The following is an 18,188-nucleotide window of genomic DNA, read 5'->3' on the forward strand; positions in this document are numbered from 1 at the left end:
AAAGACCAACAGGCTTCAGTCTTTAGAGTCAGTTTACACATACAGGTACAGGTAGGAAAATCATTATATGTCACTTCATTCATTAATTTATTCATTCATTCATTTAATTATTTATTTGATGTACAACATCCTCAGCCTGCTTTTCATATAGGTAGTAGATTAATAATTTTAGACAGCTTCCATTAGAACGTATGTTATAAATCACCGATAGTTACTTATCACACAACACATTTGAGATGGAGCAGGGGGAGGATATATGGCAAAACTGTAACATCATAGTAATTCAGTACTTTTTCACAATACAGGACATACATAACAATATTTAGTTTTTCTGAAGTTTGAGTTTAGAAAAAAAGAACATATTGTGCTTGCTTTAGAAAAAAAATAAAAACTTTCAATACAATGATTTTTATTTAGCATTTCACACACTGTAATGCACTAAATCTGATTAAATAAGACAATTTTGCTTTCTTTGTAATGAAATATGTAGTTGGTCAGTGTTCTTTAAGTACTGACTACCTACCAACTATGCATAGAAAGGCATATTGTGATGTAATTTATCATGATAACGATAAATATTGTCATATCATCCACCCATAAGATTGGCTAACATAAAAATAAAGCAGTACAGTTTCCACAGTTGTAAGGAGGCTTTACTATATAAAAGTAACAATTAAGCACATTCAGTATTAGCCAAATTCAAGACCTTTCCATGTTAAGGAAAACCTTAACTATTTTTTGTTTGAGCTCACCACATTCACAAAAAAATTCCTTGGTGTTTAAACCTTTTCTTATGCTTGGGCTCTTTTGGCCAGTTGTCCAGCACTAGCAACTGCCAGATGAGCCCGTTCTCACGTGCATTACTCTAATACTTCATTCTAGGGCGTGCATACCAGGAACAAAAGCTCAGAGACAAAAAGCCACTTAAATGTCTGAATCCCTCATGAATAGAACAAAATATAAACAAAAATGTATTAGCTAAAACTTAAGCTACTAACAAAGAGCTGGTTTGTGCTCAGAACATCTGAAATGATGGTTTGGATCACAAACAAAATATAGATTTTCAAAATGTGATATAAATATGGATCACTGTATCTAGCATTTGCTGCAAAAGGACCACATAAATTAAGGCTTAATCTTCTATGGTCATGCATTTAAAGCCAAACATAACATTTATGGTCAGTTATTATTATTATCTAAGATAAGAAGGAAACCACCGACCTTACTACCCATTATGAAACTGACCATTAGAGAAGCTTCAGCCTGGGCATTCATACATGTTTTGTGTTTTTATCATATATGCAGCCAGTCAAGCATAGAAGAATTTATCCCAGGCCTCAAGCTCAAAATGGCTTGAAACTATCCTCTTTCGTCAATGGGCAGTATTAGCTTAATAATGAGGGGATCAGTGCGCTCTTAGTAATCGCATATAAAACCCCCAGCAGTAAACAGTCTCAAAGCCACCACTCCTTCTGAGATATCAGTTTTTACCAGTTATGTTGACAAATTTTCCTGCGGTTCTATCAAGTATGGAGTACGCTAAAACTCTGGTTCCAACACCTATAAAGAGGTAAGATCTATTTGCACTCTTGGTTGAATATTGATTGGGTTACAAGCTGCATAAATGTAGTCTAGACTGAGTCATTGCATAATTTGTACACAACATGTTATCAGACTCTGAACCTTTCTAGCTGCTTAGGCTTAGTTCTTATCATTTGGTTGATTTAAATGGTACAGCATGATATCCTAATGCATCGCACGTCTGTGGAGCTCCCGTAGGAGCATTATAGAAGTTTGTTTGGTTTGCACAGACTGCATTGGTGGCCGATATGACAAAAAAACATGGAAAGATACAAGGTGTGCATCACTATGCTTAGTTTTTCTGAGGTTTGATAATGAGGAACAAGCAAAAAGGCACCAGTGGTGCCACATTTCAATAAATACAATCAAAAACTATGATTATTTTGAATTGTATTCTACTTTTCACATACTATGCTGCACTAAATCCAGTAAAGCAAGACTTATTATGCTCTCTTTATGGAGAGATATCCACAATATGCTCAGAAATGTATACTGGACATTGTTTAGTGCGATAATAATAAATATTATCATATTTCTCCTAACATTATCCAATGGCTTTAATGTCTGGTAATGTCTAAAAACTTGTACTTGCTGTAGTATGAGTGAATCGCATCTGCTGCAATATTTCACACTATAGTAGCACATTTTAAGCATATGGATCAGTTCACTGAAAGCTTTTCGTGCGGTCTTGCTGTAGGTCGGTGTCCACCGTGCACTCAGCGATAGCTCAGCGCATGCTGCCCCCTGCACAGCCCCGGCCCTACAGAGTCTGCACCCAGAGCCGCCTCAGGACCAACGTTTTGGTGGCCACTTCTCTAAACGACCTGCTGGAAAAGGTTAGGATAAGTGCAGGTCAGATAGAGTTGGGGTGTCCAAATTCAGCGGCTGATGATTCCCACACTGTTCTGTTCCAGCTCCCAATGCATACAGCCAGGCAAAGAGTGTATTGAGTGCTGTAATTAAACAAACATTTGGGCTTGTTGGAAGTGTATAAGCGTTGGATTTGGACACCCTGATTAGAGGACTGGGTGGGCTACCTCTGGCATTGATTTTCTAAGTGTACTGTATGTGTGCATGTTTTTAAAGGCATGAGTATGTCTCTCAGGTGTCTGACACCCTTTCTAGATGCAATTTCCAGTCAAATTGTCCTTTAAATACAAATTATTGTAACATATGAGATTTTGAAGCAGTATGATCTAAGTGCAGATCTAATGAGATGAACAAACACAGTAGCAGGCACCCAAAATCAGAACACAGTTTGAAATAAACCTTGAGAACAGAAATGCCAACCTCTTTAAAAAGATCCAGAGATTCAAAGATTTTTAAAAGGTTCATTCAATAGTTTTTTGGTGAAGGCAGTGGTTCTATTTAGAACCGTGAGTCCTATGTAGAACCATTTCATGCCTAAATGATTCTTTGCACGGTCAGACGGTACTTCAGATTGATGGAAAATGTGTTGTAAATGTGTTGAAAATGTAACCACCAAAGTTCAGTCTTAGAAGTTGCTGCATTTTCAAAAATGTCTGATTTTCACTTATTTTTAATTGCCCCTCCCTTTTCTTATGTAGGATTATCTTATATCTGATCTCCTTAGAAATATCTCCTGAAAATAATAACTTAATGAATAATACATAGTGGCCATTTTGACTGCAAATTGAATAAAAGAAGCGTGGTCTCTGACTCCTGCACAGTACTGTACTTATATCCTCCACCACAAGTTCTCCTAAAAATGAACTGCTTGAATTGACTTAATCATTTCCACGTAAATTATAAGTATTAATGTAGAATCATTCACGTGAGAACAATACCATATTTCTGTCATGGATCAATTCTTCCTCTGGTTTAAGCACTTTAAGACCATTCAGAGATTCATTCTTTTAGTCAAACAAAGTTTAAAATCTTCGAGTGATAACCTGAGAGAGTGTACCTCTCTGAATTATGTACTTTTGTACTTCTCTCAGGCTGCCCGTTCGTTTCTGCTGCCCTGTCGTTTCCTGACGCTGGTGCTGGAGGAGGACGGCACAGTGGTGGACTCGGAGACCTTCTTTCATTCCCTCCCCGCTAACTCTCTCTTCATGGTGCTGGATAAAGGCGAGGAGTGGACCCACAACCCACCGGTAGTGCTCTTAACACCCCTCTCCATTAAAGAAATAGTTCACTGAAAAATCTAATTTAACCTGTTTTCCCTTCACCACAATGTAGTCAATCAGCCACGACATGTTTCTTTAGTTCTGCAGTGGAGCTATGAGGCCAGTGTAATACAAGTCTATGTCACCGGAAAAGATTTGTGAAAACATAGACATCCAGTAACTACTTCAGCTTGTAGCATCAGAGCAAAACTACAAAAAGCAAACTTCAGACATCTAACAAATCGTGCCTACATTTGGGGTAAGAGGAGATGTGTGTAAATCTGGGTTTTTGATCTCATTTCTTATACTGATACAGATGACTCTGTTATTGCGGAGGAGAGCTGCGATTATTTGTACACTGAAAAAAGTAATGCATTGAATTTATTTAATTTAAATATGTACATTATTTCCACACGCAGAATATATATTATGTTCACACTTACAGTTGTATCCAAATGTTTGGGCGCCCCAGGTCAAATGACATGGATTGTTAATTTTAATAAAAGTGAAAATAAGTGAACACATCCTCTACAGAGAACACACTTCTGTACATTTTAACACACAGTCACTGTTTGTGTGTTGAATTTAACATATTAGAAAAAAATATATATAAAATATGGCCTGTGCAATAGTTATGGATTTTATATTTTATATTTGAATGCATTTTACATTTAATCTTTTTAAATTGATTTTATATTGTTTTATTATTTTAGTATGTTAAACTATGTAAAAATGCCATATTTAAGTCTGTTCTGTGTACAACTTTTAACTTAGAAAATCAACAAAACATGTGATTTGACCAACCATGAGTATTGAAACTTTTGCATAAAACTGTATTGTCAAAGTAAAATGAAAGAGTATTATAAATAATTTATAATATTATTCATGTGGAAATTATCTACACATTTAAATCAAGTAAATTCATTGGATCACTTTTTTCAGTGTATGATGTTCAGCCTGGGACACAGCACCCTTTTCCCTCATGAAACCAGCTTATTTATTTCTGAGTCATGGTGCTTATTCCACCATTACAAAACAGTTTCAAATGAAACAATCACCAGATCTTCCCTCCATGTGTCATAATAGAACAGATGGCATGAATTCCCATAACATAATGAGTTCCCCTTTATCAGGAATCTCTGACGAGGCTATACTGCATGCACATTATGATTTTCTCCTTTGCTGATGAATTCTTATCTAATAGTTTCTACCTGCTGAACTTGAGAGAATATCTGAGTTACTAAACCATCAAAGTGAATGATCGTTAACTAAGCGAAAACTTAAATGTGTAGATAAACGTATGAATTTTTAAACGCGTGAAATTTATTTTGGCTTCATTATTTATGTAATTAAATGTTTATTGTGTGCATGTTTTGTCTGTGCAAGTTGCATAAGTGTTAGTGTATTAAGTAAATAACAATAGAACCAGATTTCCAAAACCTGAAAGCAGGATTAAGGGGATAGCAGGGAAAAAAATATATTCCTTCATTGTTCACTCTGCAGTTTCATTGTTTGAAGATTAAAAGCATTGCATAATGTTTATTTCTGATGTTTCATCATCGCTCTTACAGCAGTTTAATCTGTGCTCCAGTTAGCACTTGGCAAACTCCTTGGTACTTTGAGATAAACAGTACCAGCAGGTTTGAGTAAAACTGGCTGGAGATGTGCTACCACTTTGCCACTAGGGGGAGTACCGCACTATAATGAATATTCACTTTCTGTTAAATCCATGTTTTCTAGGCCTTGACGAGCTTCAGGAAGCCAAAGAAAAATGAAATCGCCAAGATAAGCTTTGACCTGTACAAGCTGAATCCAAAGGATTTTCTGGGATGTCTCACTGTTAAAGCCACACTGTATGAGATTTATTCACTCTCATATGACATCAATTGCTCTGGATTCAAGTACCTTTTGAAGTGAGTACATTACCTGTCAACTTTACTAATTACATCTTACTTTATTAATTTTCTGATTATTCTTGTTGGTTTTCTGGTTTGTCTCCTTGAACTGTGTGAACATTTGCACTGATTCTTCTCTTGCAGTCATTTTATATGACTTTTCCTGTGTGGTGTCACCAATCATATTTATATGTATGCTCGGAGGAATTTCTCATCACCATATGCTCCCTCTCTGGTGGGAGAGAGCCAGCAAACATGACACAGTGCTTCTGCTCATTCTCTCAGCTAAGCTAATAATCCCTGTAGTCTCTGGATAGGAGTGGAACAGCTGAACCAACATCTCAGGGAAGCCACCAGAGCAGTTTTCCAACCATCTACTGCACACTAATGTACACAGTATTGATCCATAATCAACTCTATTTCACTTGAATGAAAGTACGTAATGAATAGAATTCACATGGAAATCAATCCAGGCCATAAACTGCAAGACGTATATTATGTACAAGGGCTCTTATTGATATAGCAGGAAAAAGAACCTGAGTCTGCCCCAGGGAGGACAGCACTGTTACCTACTGCACTACACTATACCATCCCGTTTCAGTTGACCCTTAACCCTTGCACTGACCAAAGCACTACTGCCAACTAATAATATAAGCTAATTATGGTAATTAGTCATGGTATTAATTAATAATAAGGTAAAACTAGAGCTATATGCAGTGTTTTGCATTTTGAGGATGCCCAGTTAATGTCATTCTCTTTCTCTCTCTGTCAGGTCCTCATTGCGATGTGCGATGCAAGTGACCAGAGTTACTGGTCAGGCTCTCCTTTATGGATCCACATGTGTGCTACACTACATAGGTGATGAACATCACTAAAGCAAGTGCCATCTGTGAATATTTCATATCACGTCCCATTTACACAAAGGACATTATCATGCTTTTGCTACACCAGCACTATTTTGTTAAAATGACCTCATTTTTTGACATTCTTTAATATTTGATTGTTAACTCGTATTTGTTCATTTGTCTCATAAATACATCAGAGGACTGGTCATCATTTTAATGTAGGGATGGGCGACATGGCAAAAATATGAAAATTATGAATATCGTCATATTGCCCACTCTCGTTTTAATGGCTCGTACGGTATCAATCAGTTTTGTCTGTGTTGTATATATATTTCACTTATAGCCATTCCTGAAATCCTGCCATTTTAATATAAATGTAATTGTTGATGAAAATATGCTCTACATTATGCTTTGTCAGCTTCATGAATATATGTATATATTTGTAAACTGAACACATAAGTGTATATAACTGTGACAGAGTTTAAATAAGCATATGAATCCTTGTTGTGTCTTCATTTTCATGCTAATTGTATGCATATAAAGAACGCACATTCTGATCTGACTGTGTGGTACAGTGTGAAGGTAACTAACTAGCTGTAGCTTAACACAGTAACGCAGTGACAGCAGGTCTAAACAGATGCCCCAAAGTCTGTCACAGAGTAAACTTAACCCATCCTTAAGCCCTTGCCTTTGAAAGAGCGGATAGCACCACTGTGACTGTGACCTACACTGTCCTGATTAGGTTACTGCTGTAATGAGATCGGAGCATTTATTAAGCCTATATGTGGCGGAGTTTCCCAATCCACCCCTTAACCAGTTCCGAAATACAGGCAAATCTGATTAATACAGTGATAATCAAGCAGTTGATTAAAGCTGCTCTGAGCTGGCTTTTCAGTGCTGTGTGCGGTGGGGTGGAAGCGTGGAAGGCGCTTACCTTTGTACCCATGTAGCACTGGGTGGCACATATAATATAATATCATGGTATTTTCCAAATATATCACTACTTCAGATGATATTTAAGTTAGCGTTAAATAGCTTGTTTTGATCGGACTGTTTTGTTCTGTTTTCTTCACTTAGAATGTCACCAAAGGGAATTCGTCTTAAATGTTAACCTCTTTTTAATCATTATGTATTTTATATATTTTATATTGTTCTTTCAAAGCAATCTGCAGCAGCCAGCAAATAACACATTGCAGTTTTATAGAGATTTTTCTGCTAAAATTGAAAACAAACATTTCAGTGTAATTAAATGGTTAAGATGTAAAAATAAAAAAAAAGTCATTTCAAGTGGTTTGATGTGAATTGCTCCATTATAGAGAAACCTATAGGAACCAGACACCTGAAGAGTTGAATGCCTCTAAAAGCTCCCTGGTATAAAGCTTGTACATGAAATGGTTACAAATACACTCACTGATGTCTGAGACATTGTTTTTAGAGAAGCTTATGGCCTCAAACACATTTTTTAAATCCATTCATGGTTGGACAGGTACATGCAAGGAGTTGTGAGGCAAAATAGTACCCAAAAACGTTTTTCAAATGATTTGTATTCATCCCTATGTTGCCATTATCGACATTACATTTTGTTGCTGTCCAAAAAAACAAAATAAATATCTCCAAAATGGTAACTTTGCAGTAAAGGGCAAAAATATTCTTTATTTTTAATATAAGTTAATGTAATGAGATTTGTTTCTAAATGATTTTGATGTTGATGTGCTAAAATGATGCAGAAAAATTAAAAATAGAAAAAAACTGTTTTGTTTTGTTTGTTTTTTTGGACAGTGACAAAATATAAACTCAGATTTGTATCACTGGTCATTTTGTTTATTGAATAAAACGAAATAACTAAAATTTGTATTGTAGACACTGTCTGCCCCACTGCTGGTCCCATCACCACCACAGTGGACTATTCTAACTGTAAGTTTCTCCAGACTGGAGCATTTCACATCAAACCAGTCTGAATGACTCTGTTTACATTTCAGTGATTGAATTATCCACAAATTTTGAAACATCAGTAGAATTCCCCTTCAAAACCTATATGTGCAGTATATCACCCTGCACTACTATAGTGTTACAGAGAAGCACTCAGCTGTGTCCTTCAGTAATTCAAGAGGGTGCTGTCTTTTCCCTGATTTAAACTCAAACATACTTATTTCACTTACTTATTTAACTTAATCAAGAGCTTTTAAAGAGAATCTCATTTTCCAGTATCTACTCCAGGACTGAGCACTTGTTAAGACACGTAGCTACACACACACCTAGTAAAAGTGTGTTATCAGAGAAGTAAATCTCTGAAACTAGAAGCGATGTGATTGCACATCTGCTCCGTCACTCAAACTCATATCAGTGCTTGTGGGCGAGAACTGCAAGTTGAAGGCCAGTTATTTTGTTCTCCACCCGTAATCTGACAAGTCCCCCTCTTCCTGCTCTGGGATTGGCTATTAGTCCACACACACAGCCAGTCTGTCAAAGCTGCTTGGCTGTGTTCTAACTGGCGTCCTGCTTTCTCTTGTACTAGCCATTGTGCTACATTCTACTTAGAACCCTCAGTTCTACTGTTTCTGATCAGGCTTTTTTAAAGTGAGTTTGGGGAATAGATTTCCAGGCATGATCAACGAGCAAAATATTGAAAAGTTAACTACTTCTTAGTGGTTGTGAAACCATCAGGATCTCTTGTCACAGATCCTGTGTAAAAACACTGGCTGGTGGGTGTAAATCTAGGGGTCTGCCAGTTCTCAACAGTTAAAACACTTTGACATCATCACTGTTATCCCAGAGCCAGTTTAGAGACAGCCATGCCACTTCCTATTTGTATTAATAACATGCATTCAACACACCAGAGTGCGCCCCGGGAGTGAGCTAGCAGGTCTATGCATTTTTAAATGGAGAATTCGGAGGGCTCAAAAATATATCAGAAGTGTTGAAATGTTTTATGCTGTTCTCGTGTTCAGGAAATCACTGAATTTGTTCTCTGTAATAATAATTAAGCATTTATAAACTTTTACTTTAAAAGCGCAATAGGAATCCATTTATTTTGACATGCGCTCTGGGGCGCCCTCTAGTGTTTGACAAACTCAAAACACATTATTCTCCCTAGTGTAAATTCTCTGGTTAACCTTTCACTTAACAAGCAAGTTTGTTAGCCTGCCATTAACTGTCATTTCATGGTGCAAGAAACCATTTAGCAAGCTAAACAAAAAGCAAGCATTTTTAAATGGACAATTTGCACAGTGTGTAACTTTACATGCAGACTTATTTTGATCATAACAACCTCCATTCAGTTTGTATGAGCTATTTTATGGCTAAATGTTGGGACAGTTTTCTGTGTCTCAAACAGTGAAGCTCCATAACCTGTGTGTGTGGACATGTTCTTATCAGCACAAACACCACTGCCAGGTCTAATAGCTTTCTAGACCTGCTAATTGTTATTACATACAGTCTATGTAAAAGAAACAAAATGAACTGATTTGTCATTTTTGCGCTAACTGGTTTAGGAATGTTGCGATTGGAGAGGTTAAAAACACGGAAACATTGAAATGTTGAATCTCCTCTGAGCATGGTGACTGCCCGCGATCCATGTTTCCCACACGGGACAAAGTAAAGCTCTCAAAAAAATGAACTAACACAGTTGTTTACAAACTGAAAATATGTCAACATTAAGTACATTGTGTTGTTCTATCCCACACATACACACAGGTTTGTTTTTATACAATGTTGGCACATGGAACAATACAAATATTCCATATGTATAATAATATGTTCCATAATAATGTGTTATATATATACATATGTATCTAAATGTACAATAACATCCCAAGATACAAAAGCTTGTACCTCCAAAATATTAACTTTTCAGGAGAATGAAAAACATATGTAACTTTTGATGTAAGATAATGGAGCAAGGTTTTTTTCCAAGTAATTTTGGACCATCTCTATTGGTCCGGTCTTTGTGTAATTTTAATACAACGTTAATGACAGCTGGCATTTTCAATTTTTGGAATAAATAAATAAATAATTATATAAATAACAAAAATTATTTTGGCCCAACAGTGCAATATGTTCCTGTTTTCCTTTATGTAATTAATAATTGTAATAATATATGATCTAATAATATATGATCTAAAAGTACCCCTGTATAATAATAGTAATATATCCCTTATTCATTAATCTATTTATTTATTTATGTGGGATATATTATTATTATTATTATTATTATTATTATTATTATTATTATCATTATTATCATATACACATGGATTTTATATATATATATATATATATATGAATATGTAATAACATTTCCTGTATTATATACTGTCACTGTTCAAAGAAAAAACATGTATCTCTAAAATAGTAACTTTATAGGAGAAATATATATTTTTTTTTAATTTTGAATGTAAGTTACTGTAAAGAGGAGCTGCTGTAAAAAAAAAATCCATTCCAATGAAACTGAAATAAATTGCACGATTTTGTTTCCATCATCGGTTAAATCTTTTGTTAACAAAGTCCTTGTATTCTGACTCTACTCAGTTTGATTTAATGGAAATGAGTGGAATCATTGAATTAAGCTCATAAAACAAGTCATTTGTTTTTAGTGCACTAGAGTTTTCCTGTCCTTTAGACACACAGATCACATTCTTTCAGTCCTGCTGCCCTCTTAGTGGTTTGCAGAACAGTAGAAATGGAGCATTTCTAGTTTTCTTCATTACTTAAGTGGTCTAATTAGAATACAAGTACGCGGATTGGAACGAGCCCTCCTGAGTATGCGCTACTATCCAATCACAGAGCAGGGGGCGGGGCCCGTCCGAATACGGGTGGGAACAGAGGCGCGTGTTTGCTGGGAGATCCCCGGAGAGCGGCCTCATAAAAGCGCGCTCTCCTCTCTGCTCTCAGCTGAACTTCTCCAGGACCCCTGATTTACATCTGACCACTGTTTCACTGCGGCAGAATGAGGGAAATAGTTCATATACAGGCCGGACAGTGCGGCAACCAGATCGGGACAAAGGTAAGAGCCGAGGGTTTCACTGTTTAGGCTTTAAACTGGAGCCTCACCCAGTTTTGTTAAGTCGTGTACAAACTTTTACAGTTTGGTCTCTTCAGACTGAGGCGTGTCCAGCTTCGAGGTAACCGGACAGTATAAACGTCAGCTCGCTTTTCACTGATCTGAAGAGCTGTTAGTGGATCAGGCTCTGTGTGCTGAGAGCTGTAGCTCTAACTCTGGGTGTGGTGGGATGCGCCCCGCAGTGCGCGACCACTTAAAGAAATTCTGTAGGAATTAGGATTGTGTGTGTGATCACGCAAATGGACCTTATGAGTGAAGTTCTGGAGTTTTAATTGTCATTTTTTCTCTCATAATCTAAGCTGTGGTTTCTTCCTGTGTTGGTGACACATCTAGTTCTGGGAAGTGATCAGTGACGAGCACGGAATTGATCCAGCAGGCAACTATGTGGGTGACTCAGGCCTTCAGCTCGAGAGGATTAATGTGTACTACAACGAGGCATCCTGTGAGTAGACTGCTGTGTGTGTGTGTGTGTGTGTGGGTGTGTGTGTGTGAATCAGCGTCCTTGATGAACTCACTCTCTCTCTCACACACACACACACACACACACACACATTCGTTTTTATGCAATGCTGGGACATGAGTTAATACAAATATTCAATATATATAATAATATGTTCCATAATAATGTGTGTGTGTGTGTTTGTGTGTGTGTGTGTGTGTGTGTGTGTGTGTGTGTGTGTAAATGTTGATGCACTTTGTAGTTCTACAATTACAGACTGTAGTCCATCTGTTTCTCTGTATACTTTGTTACCCCCCCATTCCTTGTTCTTCAATGGTCCAATGGTGTGGACCCCCACAGGGCAGGGATTATGTAGGTTAGTGTGTGTTGTGCTGGTGCAAGTGGATCAGAGTTTTAAACACCTCAATGTCACTGCTGGACTGAGAACAGTCCACCAACCAAAAATATCCAGCCAGCAGCGTCCTGTGGGCAGCGTCCTGTGACCACTGATGAAGGACTAGAGGATGACCAACATAAACTGTGCAGCAGTTGGTCAGTGGCCAGCCAGTGTATTTGTGTCTGTGTGCATGACAAAAGTATGTTCCATATGTTTTATATACATGTAAGCACTTATACACTATAATAGTTTTATAACCCTAACTCTTAACAGTGGGCCCAAAGCTTTACCACACATTTCCATAACCTAAGAAGAACTCAGCTAGTTTGCATTGTAGTCCGTGTATTTACTGAAAAATAATCCTTAGTATTTTATATGTCTGGGATTTTAAGGGGTTAAAATACTTTATAAAGTCAAAAATATTTTGTTGGTCCTGATATTGTAGGTTAGGCCTATTTTTCCTGTGATTTTTGGACAAAGCCAGGATGTTGTTGTCCTTAAAATGTATGAAAACACACACATACACACACCAGGCCACTGCACCTCCAGCCCTCACACAACGATTGACCTCAAGCTTTTAATCATGCCGTCACGCTAAAGGAATTTATTTGGCTCCCTAGACTTCACTTTAGGAAATTTTCAGTAGGCCTGAATGGAGGCTGCCGCTTCAGCAGTGAACATGCACATAGACATCAGCAGAAACAGTAAAGACAGGCTGCTTGTATGTGTGTGTCATTCCTTTATTTAATAAGTGGTTTGGATTAAATACAGCCTACTGAACGGAATAATATGTGTTGTTCTGTTTGCAGCACATAAATATGTTCCTCGAGCAGTGCTGGTGGATTTGGAGCCAGGCACAATGGACAGTGTCCGGTCTGGTGCGTTTGGACAGCTCTTTAGACCAGACAACTTCATTTTTGGTAAGATCTCTTCACAGGCAGTCCAGTGTTTTGTTGTTAGGGATCTGTTTTGTGATATTTTTCCCTGAACAAGCTCTGTGCTGTGCTTTCGAATGTTCTTCATCTACCCTAATTTGAGATGGTGCAGGTTAATTTTAGCCTGTTATCAGGCCACAGGGCTAAAAGGTCTTGTTAATGTTCATGTGTTTAGACATATCAGCATGTAGTCACTTGCTGAAATGGCCGGTGGCACACAACTGTGGTCTAAATCTGGTTGGGTGTGTACAGGAAAAAAACACATTAGGCACACATTTGATATCTGAAAGCAATCAGTGTGGAACGCCTGTCAGTGTACAGCCTTAGAAACATGACTGATTACATATCAGAGGTCTTTCTTTACACTAATATTTTTTCAACAATGTTGTTATTGTGTTTACAAAAATTGTGATAGTGTAATTCAGTGTGGTGATAACAAAAAGGACTCAATGATCAACAATGCATACGACGAGTACAGAGGAAGACCAGTCATTAGATTTGATTGTCTAGTGAATCCTTCTTGAGAAACATGAAGGCACTCCTCAGTCTTTCGGGTCAGACTGATAAAGGGTGGTGTGATTGCTCATGCACACAGCTCATCAGATGAAGCCTCGATGTTTGAGACAGCAAGAGGAACCAAAAGTGATTCATATTTCTCCTTTTTTCTCATGTATTTTTAAATAACTAAATGTGTTTTCAGAGATGCTAGACTGCACAAAACAAAATACTTTTGCAAGTATATTGTGATTAACAAATGCATGTAAGAGCCTCTCATGATAGTCCATATAAGCTAATACAAGAATAAATAGGCAACACATTCTGTAAATATTGCACTGAATGTATGTATCATGTTGGAGAACCCCCTGTTTGCTCTTCAATGAGGCTTTAATGTAATGATGCACTTAAAAACAAGTTCCTTTAATAGACCACTGCACAAAAAATGGCTACAAAGGTGATAATCCATAACACTCCAGCCATCAGTTCTGTATTAACGGTCAAGATTCAAAGCTTTATTTAATTGGACCAACAGGGAATTGCTGAGAACTGGACATCGTCTGGCAAACATTTGTTGATATCTCACATTTAGCGTCTAGCTAGTGACCAGTGAGGGCAATATATTCTTAAAGTGATAATTTAGTTCTATATTCTGTATTCTTAAAGCACTAATATGCAAATTTTAACGTTTCCTCTGAAATCAAGGACATTAAAGGGAGTTTATTCCCCCTATGCTGCAATAACACTCACCACTCTTTTGAGAAGGCTTTACACTAGATGTTGGAATATTTCTGTGAAGATTTATTTGCATTCAGCCTTAAGAGCATTAAATCCAAAAGGAACCAGACACCCCTTCTGTTACCTTTGGGATGAGCTGAAGTGATGTTTGTGGGCTGTTTGGGCTGTGAAGCAGTGCAACTCCATTCTCTGGAGTGATGGATCTCCCATCCAGGACCTTTAGGATGAGTTGGACTGATGTTTGTGATTCAGAACTAATCATCCAACATCAGTACCTGACCTCATTAAAGTGTTTTAATGTCTGAAGTTTGCTTTTGAACTGAAGCTTCAAGCCAATGCCAAACATCAGCTAAGAGTATAGCTAGGAGTATAAAGCCCCCCACCTTTGGGCTGTGGAGCAGTGGAACTACATTCTCTTGAGTGATGGAGCTTCATCCAGTATCTTTAGGATGAGTTGGAATTACTTTTTTGATTCAGAACTAATTATCCAACATCAGCACCTGACCTCTTTACAGTTCTTGAGGCTGAATGCAATCAAATCCTCACAGCAGTGTTCCAATATGTAGTGTGAAATCTTCCCAGAAGAGTAGAGGCTGTTACTGCAGCAATGGGAGGGAACAAGCTATTAGATAAAGATAACAGAATGCCATACCGTGTCAGAAATGACATAAGCACGCCTGTTTTAGATTACTTGACAACTTGATGCACTTTGAGGTAAGTATGCAGTGATATAACCTCAAATCTCTAAACTTTTGGACACCAAAGATGTCTTGGCAGAAAGACATTTAGGGTAAATGGTAAATTGTATTAATTAGATTTCACTGAACCATCTATCACTTTAAGTCTAATGCCCTTTCACATTTAATCAACTGTGAGAATCCCACATAGGCATGTTCCAACTGCTCGTCACACAATTACCAAACTTCATAATTTAACATTGTTCTAAGAACCTCTGATTTTGAAGTCTAAAGAATGTACTGTATCTTCAACAGAAAGTGAAATGTTTTAAAAGTACAGTTAGGCATGTTTAAAGCTCCTCTATGTAAGTTTTGGGGGTTTGGACACCTCTCTGGTGGAAATATGTAAATGTAACGTGTGCAAAAACATTTTACAGGTTTTTGATTGTGAGCACATTGAAAGGGAGATTCAAAGAGAACTAAGTGAAAACTTGGTGAAGGACCTCTTGTCATCATACCTTCATCAGTATAATGTTAATTTTGCATTTGAGACCTAAACACCAAGCCTGATCTTCTTATTGAGCGCTGTGCGTGTGACGTTAATACAAAAAGTATCAATGTAGTCCGAAAAACTCGCACAAAATTTGATCCAACCTCTGACTTTAAATTATCATTTCAGGTTTTGCACACACTTTATTTTAGTGTGTTTTTTTTCTTTTGACTCAGTATTGCTACTTCTTAGAATTGTAACAAAAAAATCTTACATAGTACAGCTTCAAGAACCCATGCTGTCTTTGCCAAATGGGGAATGCTGTGTGCGTGCCAACATGTATTAAAAAAAGAAACACTGATCCAAATGTACATAAACAGTTGTTTCAACTACAGAAGTCCATGTTGGACTGAGGCTGGTGGAGCACTCGTCTATTAAACCCAACTTGGTCTTTTTAGTTTCCATACATTACACTTTTCATGTCTGCGAAACATCAAGTTGGTCTTTGCACACTGTAGATATAAATGAATGGAAACTCTTAATACCACAGTCCATTAACCTCTGCCACATACACTATAAATTATGAAACTAATGGACAAGTATGCATACTGGAGGATAATTTTTTACAGAAACTGGTGGACTTTACATTGAACAGACCTAACATACAGTCTGACCTCAAGAATGCTTCTAATGCTTTGGTTCATCCTCATGAACTTTTTTGCTTGATATCAGACAGCTTCCATTCTCCAACATAAGTGACATAGAAAGCCATGTTTAGTATAGTTTCTGTAACAGTGCACAGAAGTCTGTGGAATTATCCCACACAGCCCTGCATCCCACGCACGAAATTCAGCTTCACATAGTCCTTGCAGTCTGAATGATAAATGGGTAACAATTGGCATGAAGCTAGCTGCTGCTAACCGCTAGTGGGGGAAGGGGTGTGGAGAGATTGGATTCCATGTGGCCTAAACTCTTCTCCCCTCTTCTACCCTCTTTGTTTTTGCTGCTGGTGCAGGACAGACAGGTGCAGGGAACAACTGGGCGAAGGGCCACTATACTGAGGGTGCAGAGCTGGTGGATTCGGTTCTGGATGTGGTGAGGAAAGAATGTGAACACTGTGATTGCCTCCAGGGCTTCCAGCTCACTCACTCGCTGGGCGGAGGCACCGGCTCAGGCATGGGAACCCTCCTGATCAGCAAGATCCGTGAGGAGTACCCTGACCGGATCATGAACACCTTCAGCGTCATGCCTTCGCCCAAAGTGTCCGATACTGTGGTGGAGCCCTACAATGCTACTCTATCAGTTCACCAGCTGGTGGAGAACACGGACGAGACCTATTGTATTGATAACGAGGCGCTTTACGATATTTGTTTCCGCACTTTAAAGCTCACCACACCTACTTACGGCGATCTAAACCACCTGGTCTCAGCCACCATGAGCGGAGTGACCACGTCTTTGAGGTTTCCAGGTCAGCTAAACGCAGACCTGCGCAAGCTAGCAGTCAACATGGTCCCCTTCCCTCGTCTCCATTTCTTCATGCCCGGTTTTGCACCCCTGACCGCAAGAGGAAGTCAACAGTACCGCGCTCTCACTGTACCTGAGCTCACTCAGCAGATGTTCGACGCCAAAAACATGATGGCCGCCTGCGACCCGCGCCACGGCCGCTACCTCACCGTGGCGACTGTTTTCCGTGGACCCATGTCCATGAAGGAGGTGGATGAGCAGATGCTGGCTATCCAGAACAAGAACAGCAGCTACTTTGTGGAATGGATCCCCAACAACGTCAAAGTTGCTGTCTGTGACATCCCACCCAGGGGCCTCAAGATGGCCTCCACCTTCATCGGCAACAGCACGGCCATCCAGGAGCTCTTCAAGCGCATCTCCGAGCAGTTCTCTGCCATGTTTCGCCGCAAGGCCTTCCTGCACTGGTTCACTGGGGAGGGCATGGATGAGATGGAGTTCACCGAGGCCGAGAGCAACATGAACGACCTGGTGTCCGAGTACCAGCAGTACCAGGAGGCCACGGCCAACGACGGAGAAGACGCGTTCGAGGAAGACGAGGAGGAAGTCAACGAGTGACAACAGTATGCTGCTATTTTGTGATTGTACACACACATATTATTAATGTGTTGAGTATTTTCTTAAGCTGTGATTTTCTTTTTTTATGTGGATTGAAATCCTAGTCAACCCTAGGAGAAGAGTGTTTGCAATAAACATTATTGGAAGAGCTAAGATATGTGTTTCTTCTTAAAGCCATAACTGTGATACTGTTATAACAGAGGTAAACCAATAGAATTAAAAGTACAGAAATAGTAAAAACAGTACATTTCTCAAATTATTTTGGTACAATTCATAATCATTTTTAAAATAGGAATTATTTACATAATGGTGGAAGATCAATACTGCTAGTTTTTTAGGTTTGGAAATAGCTTAAAAAAATTTATATAGAACAAAAATTAAATATAATGATAACTGATCATAATGTTTCAAAATCAACACGGTTGAATC

General features: G+C 38.3%; 2 protein-coding genes across 2 annotated transcripts; both read left to right on the forward strand.

The window, feature by feature from the left end:
* The first annotated feature begins 1,452 nt into the window (after positions 1-1,452).
* cidea (cell death inducing DFFA like effector a) lies at positions 1,453-6,545 on the forward strand. Its single transcript, XM_036578654.1, has 5 exons — positions 1,453-1,570; positions 2,279-2,417; positions 3,543-3,698; positions 5,451-5,623; positions 6,378-6,545. Exons 1-5 carry the CDS (start codon positions 1,497-1,499, stop codon positions 6,478-6,480), a joined length of 645 nt encoding a protein of 214 aa, XP_036434547.1. The 5' UTR covers positions 1,453-1,496; the 3' UTR covers positions 6,481-6,545.
* A 4,722-nt stretch (positions 6,546-11,267) lies between these two features.
* tubb6 (tubulin, beta 6 class V) lies at positions 11,268-17,905 on the forward strand. Its single transcript, XM_036582538.1, has 4 exons — positions 11,268-11,452; positions 11,843-11,951; positions 13,155-13,265; positions 16,696-17,905. Exons 1-4 carry the CDS (start codon positions 11,396-11,398, stop codon positions 17,757-17,759), a joined length of 1,341 nt encoding a protein of 446 aa, XP_036438431.1. The 5' UTR covers positions 11,268-11,395; the 3' UTR covers positions 17,760-17,905.
* Positions 17,906-18,188: the final 283 nt, after the last annotated feature.

The sequence above is a fragment of the Colossoma macropomum genome, unplaced genomic scaffold, assembly GCF_904425465.1.
Source record: "Colossoma macropomum unplaced genomic scaffold, Colossoma_macropomum, whole genome shotgun sequence".
NCBI lineage: Eukaryota > Metazoa > Chordata > Actinopteri > Characiformes > Serrasalmidae > Colossoma > Colossoma macropomum.

Excerpts from the sequence above, each read along its gene's own strand:
- cidea (XM_036578654.1), top strand. The coding sequence starts at position 1,497 with ATGTTGACAAATTTTCCTGCGGTTCTATCAAGTATGGAGTACGCTAAA. Across the intron at positions 1,571-2,278 it reads GTTCCAACACCTATAAAGAG|GTCGGTGTCCACCGTGCACT; the intron begins GTAAGATCTATT and ends GTCTTGCTGTAG. Across the intron at positions 5,624-6,377 it reads GGATTCAAGTACCTTTTGAA|GTCCTCATTGCGATGTGCGA; the intron begins GTGAGTACATTA and ends TCTCTCTGTCAG.
- tubb6 (XM_036582538.1), top strand. The coding sequence starts at position 11,396 with ATGAGGGAAATAGTTCATATACAGGCCGGACAGTGCGGCAACCAGATC. Across the intron at positions 11,453-11,842 it reads GCAACCAGATCGGGACAAAG|TTCTGGGAAGTGATCAGTGA; the intron begins GTAAGAGCCGAG and ends TGACACATCTAG. Across the intron at positions 11,952-13,154 it reads GTACTACAACGAGGCATCCT|CACATAAATATGTTCCTCGA; the intron begins GTGAGTAGACTG and ends TTCTGTTTGCAG.